General features: G+C 37.3%; 1 protein-coding gene across 4 annotated transcripts in view; it reads right to left on the reverse strand.

Annotated features, from left to right (window-relative positions):
• Positions 1-12,685, reverse strand: part of acsl3a (acyl-CoA synthetase long chain family member 3a) — a 36,863-nt gene extending 24,178 nt beyond the window's left edge. For 3 of the 4 annotated variants that reach the window (XM_084125962.1, XM_084125964.1, XM_084125963.1), the window contains exons 1-3: positions 12,158-12,685; positions 4,464-4,904; positions 888-1,065 (exon numbers count right to left, since the gene is read on the reverse strand). In XM_084125962.1, the coding sequence (XP_083982088.1) occupies positions 888-1,065; positions 4,464-4,820 (535 nt within the window). In that variant the 5' untranslated portion in view covers positions 4,821-4,904; positions 12,158-12,685. Of the gene's footprint in view, positions 1-887; positions 1,066-4,463; positions 5,044-12,157 lie in introns of those variants that run through there. The other variant, XM_084125961.1, reaches the window with a different exon arrangement.
• Positions 12,686-12,791: the final 106 nt, after the last annotated feature.

The raw sequence follows: 12,791 nt of genomic DNA on the forward strand, positions 1-12,791 counted from the left end.
TCATTTACTGCATTATATATATATATTATATATACAATATATGTATGATATAATGTATTATATTATGTATATACACACACATTTAATGCATTTAATTTATATATATATTTTTCACACACACACATATTTGTGTGAGAGTGTGTTTGAGTTTGTGTGTGTGTGTGTGTGTGTGTGTGTGAGTGTGTGTTTGAGTGAGTCATTGAGGGGACATCCTTATTTTTGTGTGTGTGAGTGTGTGTTTAGGGATGGCCCCAGACCTGAGAAAAATCACGTCGCCATCAGACACTTCAGAGGGAAAGTGAGAGGAAAAAAAGGAAGGCAAGGAAAAGAGAGAGGAGGAGGAGGAGGAGGAGGAGGAGGAGGGGGGGAGGATGGCGAGTTTATATAACAGCAGTGCAATGAGGACAATCTGACCTCCATTCAAAACACACACACACAAACCTCTGTATTAGCCCCATGTGTGTCATAAACACACAAATATGAAACAAATCTGGCTGTAGACTTGCATAAATGTGCGGGTCGAGATGTGCATATGTTAACATGAACAACAGTGTCACATGGCGTGCCTATGTACCATGTTGTGTTTTCTATGATGCATAAATAAGTAAAATTGACTAAAGCTTGTCATTTCTGTAGAAGATGACAATGTTAGGGCATTATGGGAAGTCGCTTGGGTGTTTCTATGCATTTGCAATTTTCTAAAAGATTTGAGGCATGTTGCAATGAGTTTGCACAATCTAAAGTATGTGCTGATTCTTTAAAAAAAACATGTTTAATCCACAAAGAATCCTATACCAACTCAAGAAACCTAAACAGCCTAAAACCGGCTCTTGATAAGAAGGCTCTTTGCTGAACCCAAGAGATGTTCTTTGTTTCGTGTGACTCACATGGGAAGTTGTACATGAAACAGGCTTGCGCCGCTATGATCCACTCCTCTCTGGTCTCGCAGATGATGGCAATGTTTTTCAGAGGTCTCTGTCCTAGAGAAGCCAAACCGCTCCCGAACGCTCTCACTTCTTTATACACCTGATCATACGACATCCAGCGATACTCTCCCAGAATCACCTGCAGAGAAACAGAGAGAGTATGAAAGGGTAATTAGTCCACCTGTTCAGTCCTTCAACTTTTCCCCCCTGCCACTGTATCAGACTTTACAATTTTACAGATCAACAGCTCCTCCTATTGGTTCATTATATAGTCACAGGTCATGGAGAATTTATAGGGTTCATACATAGTCAACATTACATTTCAGAAGCATTTTGTTTAATCTTTTTCCAAAAGTTCACTAGCCAAGGTTTTTTAAGTCATAACATCACTTGTGTCCCACATTATGCACTATACACTTTGCATGCACTTACACACTGTGCACTTACACACTGTGCACTGTGTACGACCTTCATAAGGTTATTTTGTCGTTCAACATCAGAGTCTGAAAACTCCCCCCTCTCTGCAACGTAATTAAAATTGTGACAGTTCAGAGCATGAAGAGTCCAACATTCCACACTTCATCCGGGAATTTCCATTTGGAGTTTCCACTGTGACCATTAGGGTCATAACTTTTTGACTATTTTTCAAATGAAAGATTTCCTGTATCATACATCGATGAACTTTTGCTTAAAAACAATGAAAAAGCCCCTAATTCCTCTAAGTTTAAAAAAGGTAACCCTAGATAAAAAAGGAGAACAACCATATAACAAACATTACTGCTTATGTCATATTATATTAAACGAATATAAAAAAGTATCAAGTTGAGTTGTTTGCTTATAAAGCTCCCGCTCTCATATATGTATACCAAGATTTGGATTGTTCTAGAAAAACTGTTCTAGAAAGTTCCAGAAAGTTTCTAAACAGTTATAGAAAGTTAAGAAGTGCTACTTACTTTTAAGCACAAGCAGTAACATTTGTTGTATGATTTGTCCTATTTTTTATCTGGGGTGACCTTTCAAAAAAAAAAAAAAAAATAGGGCATTTTTTCATTGTTTTTAAGCAAAAGTTCATCGATTTATGATACAGGAAATCTTTTATTTAAAAAATGAGTCAAAAAGTTCTAACAGTGAACACACTACTCACACTATATTTATACTACAAAAAGGCATAGAATAGCGAATGGGGATGCACCTATAGTACATTTTAAACCCTCTGTCTGACCTTTACAATTAAAGATCTGGGTAATAATGTTGCTTAATAAAAAAAAGAAAGAAAAGAAAATAGTTCAAACTCTTCAAAATAGCAAGAAAAACCTGTTTTCTGATATGATCAAGATTAATGTACTATGTAGACATACTTTAACTTTTACAAACACAAAGTAGTAGTATTATTATTGAGAACAGTATAATTATATTTTTTTTCTCTCCTGTATTGTACTGCTATATAATACACATTTAAATGTAAAGTTTGTCATGTTTTTTTTGTGCACAGGACAAATTAACTTGAAAAATCCCTCCACAGTATATATTTCAACATTTATATATATCGATGCCTGTTCAGTATCCAGAAACTTTGTAAGGAAGTTGTCATTATTTTTACATCCAAAGAATTTCCAGTCATTTACATAATAATCATCTTGAAGATACAGATATAAAAGCAGCCTGATGAATTCAAAAGAGGATGGAAAATAAAATAAAGAATAAAATGCAACAAAAGTGCATCAGGTTTGTGTTTTGGATGTTCAAACCAGAAGTGTACAAATAGAGCACTCTCTTAAACAATGTTAGAACAAAAGCGAATCACCCAGCAGAAAGAAACATCCAGCAGCAGTTGTTTGGGATGCATAATCAAGCCCTTTTTATCTTGCACAACATCAGCACATGTTTGGCAGCTTTGGTTGAGTAACAGCAGCAACACAGGAGAACAGTATTACTACATGAGCTGCTCCAGCGCTGGACAATAGGATTACCACCAGCACTGAGAGATCATTCACATGCTGCAGGTCAGTTTGTTACAGGCTGCTTGACTTAAACGGGTCATGACATGGAAAACAAGATTTTCTCTGTGCTTTCGAAAACAGAGTTTAATGTATTATGTAGACACACACACACACACACATACACACCCACACCCACGCAACACAAAACAGGCCTCCCTTATTAGTCCACTCCACTCAGACCATTTATAAAGTTATCAAAACATGTTATTCAGAAATCATCACATTTATTAGTATGACATCAGCTCATTAACTTTACAGGCCCAATTTTTGAATACATGTTTATTAAATGTATCCAATATTTGAATACACACTATCGGTCAAAACTTTAGATTCATTACGATTTTTTATATTCAGCAAGGATGCATTAAATTGATCAAATGAGACAGTAAAGACATTTGCAATGTTAAAAAAAGATTTAAATAAAATAAATGCTGTTCTTGTCTTGAACTTTCTATTCGTCAAAGAATTCTGAGGGAATTTCAATGTTCAAGTTTTCAACATTGATAATAAAAAAAACAATTATTTTTAATTGAGTCCCAATAATAACTAATAATAACTGAACAGCAAATCATCATTTTATACTGATTTCTGAAGGATCATGTTATTTTATTTTCCCAAATCGCCGAACTGCACCGGCTTGTATTTGAGACAGGCGTCTATATGAGACAGGCCTTTAATTTAGTGTCGAGACTTCACCCTGTGCTAAAATATACATTTAGTTTTACATTCATTTACAGAAATCAGCTGGTTGAATGAAAATTGCTGATGTTATCGGATTTTCAGGTGATATTCTCAATTCATTCAGTTAACGGACGCTCTGAGGTAAAGTGAATTCAGACTGCAGACTAAGCAATGATTGTATTTAATTGTACAGTTCAACATAGTACAGACATGATCTTAATTCCATAATGTCCTTAAACACAACAATATTGCTGGCCATTAACTGACAAAGTGCGCGTCCGGTGTTCGAAACCTCGAGTTGTCATAGACGCGACGCGACACGGCGCTAACTCTCTCTGCCTGCCTTGCTTGCGCTAACAGCTCCCGTCCAGATGGTCCAGATGCGCAGGGCTTAAAATGCTCAATTGGCTTAAACAGACGATCTGACGGGTTTTAGAAGATTAAATACAACCCGAAACTAAAAAACAGACCAGGCCTCTATTTGAGACCGGCCTTTATTTATCCAAACCTGTAGCCACACCAGGCGTGTAAAAGAGACAGGCGTCTATTTGGGACTCGGCTATTATTTGAAGTTTTACGGTAATTCAATAGGCTACTTTTAAATCACTTTATAATATATTATTATTCCTTATTTGATGAGCAAGTTTTCAGTGTTTTTTTTTAGCATGTTTTCAATGATTAATCCATTGGTGGATGACTAGTCAACCATCTCTAAGGTGAGAAGTGTTCATAAAAACTAAACTATGACTTTTGGTTTAACCAACAATATGGGGGGGGGGAAACAAAGCGTTGCTCCTTCAACACATCCAAGTTTTGAAGGGCCAAAGCATAGCATGGACTTTCAGACGATACACACCTTCTTGAAGACTCTTCCATCCTCCTGACCTTCCTCCTCCACGCTCAGCAACTCTCTGGTGCCCAGGCAGTCGAGGTCAGGGTAGCGGCTTACGGTTGATTCAAACACCCGATCGAGTGTGTTCACCCCGGGCTGTAGGCACATTGCCAACGCCCTCAGCGCTCCGACATCCCGGTACGGTCCCGACGGGTGTGCGCTCAGGGAACGGCCTTTCACCCTCCGCGAACACTCGGAGAACGATTGCAGTTCGGACGATCTCAGCAACAGGTACGGCAGGTACGAGATGAGAGAGTAAAGCCAAACCACCAATCTGAATATGACGACCACTACTGGACTCACATCCTGCTTCAGCCTCATACTGGCAGAATGAAGTAGAAATAACGATATCACTTCCTCCTCTTCTTTTCTTCTCCTCTGCGATGTGTCAGTGAAGCTTTGTTTCTAAAACAAGAAAAACAAACAGTCAATCTTCCATAAATACACACTAACACCGAACAGCATCAGAGCATTCAAATGATCATAAACCAAAAGATCATGGGCGATTACTTGTTAGATTTGACCCATGTGACCCCATCCGTGAGAGGAGAGCAGATTTGAAAGTGGTAAATATAGAGGTGTGTAACGTCTAACAACAGCCCAGATTTCTGCACAAATCCAAAAGTGGGTGAAAGGTGACATTGAAACTAAGCATGTGCATGAGTTTTTGTGAGCGTGGGTCAGGGTTATTTTTGTTAACTAAAACCATAAAAACGAAATATTTGGACACAAAAGAAGATATTTTGAAGAATGTTGGGAACCAAACAGTTGACAGACCCCATTGACTTCCACAGTAGGAAAAATATATATATAAATACTATGGAAGTCAATGGGGTCCAACAACTGTCTGGTTCCCAAAATCCTTTAAATATATTATTTTGTGTTCAACAGAAGAAAGAAACTCATACAGGTTTGGAACAACTTGAGGGTGAGTAAATGATGACAATTTTAATTTTTTGGGTGAACAATCCCTTTAAAGCGACTGTGACTAAACTCACATGCTGTTATTGTTTGCATGGAACACAAAAGAAGATACAGTATATTATACAATAGAAAAATTCGTACCGTTTTCCATACTAGGACATTTTAAAGTGGAAAAAAAAACAACTTGTTTGCTTAATTCAAAGTCTTCTAAGGGCACATGAGCTTTGTGTGAGGAACTGACTAAAATTTAAGTCATTATATCACTTTCCGCCAGAGATGACCAAGCTGCACTGTGATCAATCATGTGACACACAAGAACCAATGCGATCTGCCTTTAATGGCACTTGGTGCAACGCTCGTTTAAGCATGAATGAGAATACGCTGATTTCACGCAGCCGCCATTTTGAAATCGAAAGTGAGGCTCCGGTGGGAAAAACCCCGGAAGTAAAGATAAACAACAATGCCTTTGGACTACCAACCTGAAGCTGCTGCCGCGATTTACACTATTGGATGTTAATATCCAATATAGGATGTATATAGTTCATTCCTGCTTCATTTTTTACTTTCTGAATTATATAAAAAAAATATATATTTATAAATGAATTTCACTGTATATAGTCTAAAGTATGAAAGAAATGTATGTACAGTTTTAGAATTGACAAAACATCATTAAACACAACAATACGCCATCGTATTCACGACTCTCCTGTGATTAAAGGCGACACTTCCGGTTTTCTTCCCACCGGAGCCTCGCTTTCGATTTCAAAATAACGGCTGCGTGAAATCAGCGTATTGTGAGGGGGAGATTATAAGTGAATAACGACTTAATTTCATGAGTGAATAATGATTGAATATTATTAATTTTTTTTTTGGGGGGGGGGATGAATGAATTAATGAATTAAAATAATGTGATAACAAGAAACAGTTTGCAATATCAAGCAGCATAACGGACAGCTTTTTTTGTTTTTGTACAACAAAAATAACTGGAACCGAAGCCTCAACACAATCAAGTTACAATGGCATGAAGTTAAAATAATTTAGAAATATTTTTTAAAAACAAAAACTAATAAAAATGACAAAAACACATAATAAAATTGCTCGAATTTAACCAAAAAAACAAAACAAACTGAAAATATAAAAATAACAAATATTTCAAAATATGAATTTGAATAGTGAATATGTATGACATGAATGTGTAGTGGTGTGGTTGGGGAAGTGGGGGGTTAAGTCACTGGTTGAAGCTGTCCGTGGTCCTGAAGCCACCCAGGTCACTAAATTAAATCCTGTATTAATAATAATAATAAGATTGACATGTCTGCCTAATAACACACGGGATCAATACACCGGATGGCTATTTTTGCCCATCACAACCAGCCTCCCATGATTACATGCAATCACAAATCACATAAATACACTCTTAAGCCCTATTCGGACGTGACTAGTTTGACATGGAGGTGGGGCAAAGTAAATATTACCAGAGCTTCTCTGTGATTTTAGTCCCGTCCGAATGTGCCATATCAGTAATCATTACGGACAATGTCACTAAAGCTTACGGCGGCTTTTACCTTGAGTAAAAAGGTCCGGAAAAATTACCACAGGTAATACTAATCCAGTGCGAATAGACCCTCTGTAAATACAGTATGAACGTAAATATTTCATCATTTCGTGTTTAAAAGTAGTTTTCCACGGTTTTTCAAGTATAGAGACGCTTGAAAATGCATTCAGTTGCGTTCTAGATGCTGGGACTCAAACTCAAGTGTTTTCAACACACACTTCAGATCAGAAAGAAGATCGAAAGCACTTGTTAGAGGCACAAAACATCTTTTAATGTTAGATAAGTGCCTATTACCAACACAATCCAATCTGAAGTTAATCAATACATCGTTTGACCGGACATAACTGTTTTATATAGGTTATATGTGTTTGCCCACGTGATATCAGGAAGCAACGTAATACACACATGACGACAGGAGGGTGACAGCGATGCGCAAATCGAGTTACTCCTCCCACTTCTGCTAGTTTTACTGAGATATCTTGTGTGAATTGGCCATTAATATTACAGACGTCCTATGGTAAAATAAAATTACATTCCTCCATCTACCCTTGTAAAGTTAATCCTGTCCGAATAGGGCTTTAGAAAGGAATGGTTCAATGGGGTTCTACATAGAACTATAGGGTAACTGACTCAATTCTGAAGAACCCTTTATGGCAAAAAGGTTCTATATAAGGAGAAATGTCTCAAATAACTGCATAGTACATTCATGTTTAACAGGTTACTTCATGGTGTGGAAAATAATATAGTTATCGTTCTCGGTGTGAAAGGGCCTAAATTAAGCTTCTTTATAAAACCTTTTCTTCTAAGAGTGTTTTGCCTCAGTTCTCACTGCTGTGAGTGATTATTGTGATATTCCAATACACATTCTACAAAGTCAGAAAAAGAAGCAATAAGATTCAACATATGTGACCCTGGATCACAAAACCAATCACAAGTCGCACGGGTATATTTGTGGCAATACAATAGCCATTAATACACTGTATGGGTCAAAATTATCGATTTTTCTTTTATGCCAAAAATCATTAGGATATTAAGTAAAGATCATGTTCCATGAAGACATTTTGTAAATTGACTACCTTAAATATATCAAAACTGTATTTTTGTGAGTGAATGCAGCACAATCGTGAACATAAATGGACAACTTTAAAGGTAATTCTCTCAATGTTTTGATTTTTTTGCACCCTCAGATTCCGTATTTTCAATAGTTGAATCTCGGCCAAATATTGTCATATCGTAACAAACCAGACATCAATGGAAAGCTTATTTATTCAGCTTTCAGATGATGCATACATCTCAATTTTTTTTTTAAATGGCCCATGTGACTGGTTTTGTGGTCCAGGGTCACATATAGGCTATGATCATAAATGGTGTCAAGCAGTAAACTAAAAGAATACAGAACCAATATGAGTATTACAGGTAAATAGGCCTAATCCTCAGTGTTTGCATATATGCACAGCAGATCAAATATCCAGGAATATTTCAGAGCGACTGTATTCATGCACACAACGCCCACCGAGCGAGATCTACGGAAGCTATTCCTGCAGATGTCATTTATAATTCACACTCACTCATCAGTGTCTGTAAAAATATCCCTTTCATACATTCTCAAGGATCTCATGAATAACTCAGTGAATGTCAGTAAATGCCTGACAGATCATCCGCCGCTGCCCAACTCTTCTCTGCTATCCAGAATATAAAGTTTTAAAATTAAGGTTTTGTAATGTAGAATAATTTGTATCTTCCTGTGAGATGCACAATGAAAGTGGATGGTGATATTATATTCAATTTTAAGATTACAGTCAAGCTCGTAAGGCATAAAAAAGCACCATTAAAAGTTGTGTGTACTATTGTTTTGTACACTGTACTTGTAAAATACAATAGTTTTGTGGGAGAAACACTATGATTTAAGCTGTTAATCAATGCCAAGTCTCCAATCTTATTTGCAGTTGAGTTCAATAAAAAAAGGCGACTTTTTGTCATGCACAATGATAAGTAACACTATTTATGAGATTTTTCTTCAGTTTTCTGGTGTTTTTAAGAGTTCGTCTATCCACTTTCCTTGTTTCGAAAAACAAAAGCATTTTTTCTGCTTAAGACCTCCTTTTGTCTTAAAATAATATTTGATTGGAATGAATTAACACTGTTATTTTTGGGTAAACCGTTCCTTGATGTCCTCACACATTTTTAGCCTCTCCTTTTTTTTCTTCATCATTCATTTTTCTGTACATCGCCCCACACCCATCTTTTTCTGAGCGTTGAGTGAGTCACAGCTGCCTCTTCAGTGTAAATAAAGCGAGAGTTAGGCCTATTCAAGCTCAAGTCTGAATGCTCTTAACCAGCAAATCTAACGCAGCCTGTAAGAGCACTGCACAACAACATGAGCTGAATATCGTGTTCTGTATTTATGATGAAAATGGTTTTGTGTGATAAATCTGAAATCGCTGCTATTCATTATGTGAAGAGAGGCGAGATTTACTTCCTCTTTCCAATGAAAGGATCATTGTTTGATACCACCAACACTCATGCAGGATTGAAGAGAAACAGAGGGAGAGCGAGAGAGTCATGTTGTGTGAAGCAACACAGAGAATGTGTCTGCTTTAGTTTACTATGCATCGTTGTGCCCTATATGAGCATCTGTGGCCTTCATCTGTGTGTGTTTTCTGCAGTCAGTGTCTGGCAAAAAAGGAAAATTTTATTTTGCATAAAGAAAAAAGCACTTATGACATTACTTTCATGACAATAAAGCACGTTTCACCCAAATCCTGTCAGAGCACAATTGTTTTTTAAAATAAAATTTTTGCATTGCATTACTGTAATGAGAACTAAACTCATTCAGTGAGCGTAATAAAAACATTTGTTGGAATGGCTCAGTGGTAGTGGCATTCAAATAATGTCAAATCTTAATGGACCATTCTTTATGCAAAATATATTAGGGTTAAAATGGGAGAAATGTTTTGATCGTTTTCATGTCATTCGCTCAATAGCATAGATGTATCTGCCAGTAACTGGCATCGGACGATAAAAGCAAGTATTTTCACTTTCAGCTGTCAATCAAAAGGGGGCGGAAAAACGTGTTCAGACTGCAACTCGGACTGTGTGTGAAGAAAATCTCTCTTGGGTTGAATTTAGGGCAAGATAACGTACCAATAACAAAAAAGCGCAATAGTAAAAAAAAAGCGGCATAAAAAGAGTTTAAAAACCGACATAAATCCTCATTTATGCACAAATTGCATCCAGGGCATCAGTCGGTTCCAATGTTCGGCCCAGATTATCTGGTAATGTGAGCGTACTGCTCCCGAACTGCTCACGGATACTTCAGGACCAACCTGACAATATCAAACATGTTTGATATGATTTTAAATCAGAATGATTGCAACTATTATCATGTCAGCACTTCCACAATAGCCAATAAGAGACAAGTCTACAAGGAGACGGAAGTGACTGAACTTTTGAAATGGCAACAGCGAAACAACAACAAGCAGCTGTACGGCTCCAGCAGACAACGGGGATGGAGGAACGACTGGTGGAAATGTGGCAACAACACGACTGCCTTTATAATGTGTCCTCATCATATAATGTCTGATGCGACACAGTCTCCATTTAGCTCACATCCGCTTCCCCGTGAGATCACGTGAGGTGCTAAATCCGGCATCATCATCTTAGTGTGTGATGCGCCACGGTTTTCAAATCTTGTAGTGTGTGCAGGTTTGAGATCTGAAAGAATAAAATCTGTGAACATTCTCCTTATGTGCGTGATGCAACCAGATTTCACAATTGGCTACGATTTAACTCCTGTACTCTGAGTATTAGGCCTACCGAAATAAATCATGTCATGTAATTGCTCAATAAGTGTTTCAAGCAGCTTGTGAACAATGTCGCTTAACGAGGCATTTACCTCCCAATGTTCACTATCGTTAGTTAGCTATGAAAACACTAGTGAGGAGCTTATTTACTGTTTTATTATATTTATTTACTGTTATTTTTATATGCATGTTTGAATAGCCTGTGCAACTGAGCTGCATTCAAACATTTCAGTTTTTATTTGAATATATCTGAAAATAAATAGTTGAATATAATAGTTTGTGCTGTTTCAACATCTTATACTATAGTAACAGAGGGGGTTCCCTGTAGTTTGCTGCAGATATTTCAAACTAACTTATCAGTATGGGCAGATATTATTCTGAATAATCAGCTATTGGTATCGGCAGAGTAATTAAGTATCAGTGCATCTCTATATAAAACACAATCAGAACTTGAGTGATGGAGAACTGACTGACATGTTTGTCATGGCAACAGTTCATTCATGAATCATCCGAGCTTGTGTTGTGTCAGCAAACCAGGATGTGCATGAGAATGAGAGAACAGAACTGGATCAGACACCATTTAATGAATTCAAACACTGAAAACTAAAATATACAAGCTTGACCGTTAAGAATGTAGCAAAGCTTAAGAAACTGAATAGGCTTATTAAAGCAAAGGCACAATAATGACATAAGTTGAAAAAAGCTTGGTGTTTACAGACACTAAATACCTGCCACAGCTCAATCTCATGACCTCTCCCACTCAACAAGACACAAAAGCGTCTCTGTGTGCCATTCCTAATCATAATTTGATTCCTTATTACAGCAATATGAATCCCAGACTCACTCTGAAAGAATGAGGTAAACCAACTTTAAAGTCTGAAGAGTCTGTGAAGATAATCTCTCTTCAAGCATGTTAACCTTTTATTTGTTTAAATGCTTCAACTTGGAGATGGAAATTAAAAGGTTGAGTGGTTTTAAGCTGCATTTTTCCCACAAATAGGTACATTTCAACAGCCTTTTCAAACATTTCAGCAACTGCTAAAGTTAGTAAATAGCCGCTCATGAACATAATTCGCTTTCATTTGTGAAGTAACGTAACGTGTAGCAAACGATTTCAGTTAGGATCAGTATCGGACGGTATATCAACAACAATCCATAAGTATTTTAATTATGTATCACTTTATTAAAGGTCTACATGTATAGAAAAGAATCACTAAAACATTTTGGGGGGCTGTTTTAAACGTCTTTAGATAGTTTAGAAAGTGCTAGAATCATGATGTGTCAGACCCTCAACCGCTCGCGCCACAAAAATGACAGAAAGATATTCATTTAAACATCGACCCCGTTTAAAGTCATCGTATAAATCGCACACTGACCTTAATTCGTTTCCGGAGAGAGAATATTTCACTTTTTACACGCAGCCGCTCACCTGTGAAGTCACGCTGACTGACTATTATAAACACTGGTCAATCAACGGTCGGGAGGGTTTGAATGGAAGCCGGGGAGGCGGCGGTTTGTAGCACGCGCTCATGGGTGTAAAGCGCGAGTTGTGATTGGACTTTCCGCGGTGGCGCGTGCCGGAGTCCGATGCGTGATGTCACCGGTACCCGTGGCTCGGGTCACTCGGTTTGTCCTGTTTGTCGCGGATGACGTATGACGAGTTTATTTTACACTTTATAACTTTCCTGTGACTCTTAAGGAATTCTCTCTTGTATTTTCTTCCATTGATTCTGGTGTAATATCATTATGTAGAGAGGTGTTGTCATCGATTGGTATGCCCATTAATAACCCCACTGATACAGTATGTGGTAAAATTAGTTGTTTTTTTTTACAGTTCAAAAACAACAAATCTATTTGTTTTCTATTTCTAAAGGAGGTTGTCATCAAGTCTTGCTCTACTGGACTATATTTGTTAATGGATTAGATACGAAAGAACAAAACATGTATAGCCTACCTCTTAATTTCAGATCAAGATGATGTTGAACAAGGGTCCAGATGATGAAATTCAAT

The sequence above is a fragment of the Abramis brama genome, assembly GCF_963993115.1.
Source record: "Abramis brama genome assembly, chromosome: 10".
NCBI classification, from domain to species: domain Eukaryota; kingdom Metazoa; phylum Chordata; class Actinopteri; order Cypriniformes; family Leuciscidae; genus Abramis; species Abramis brama.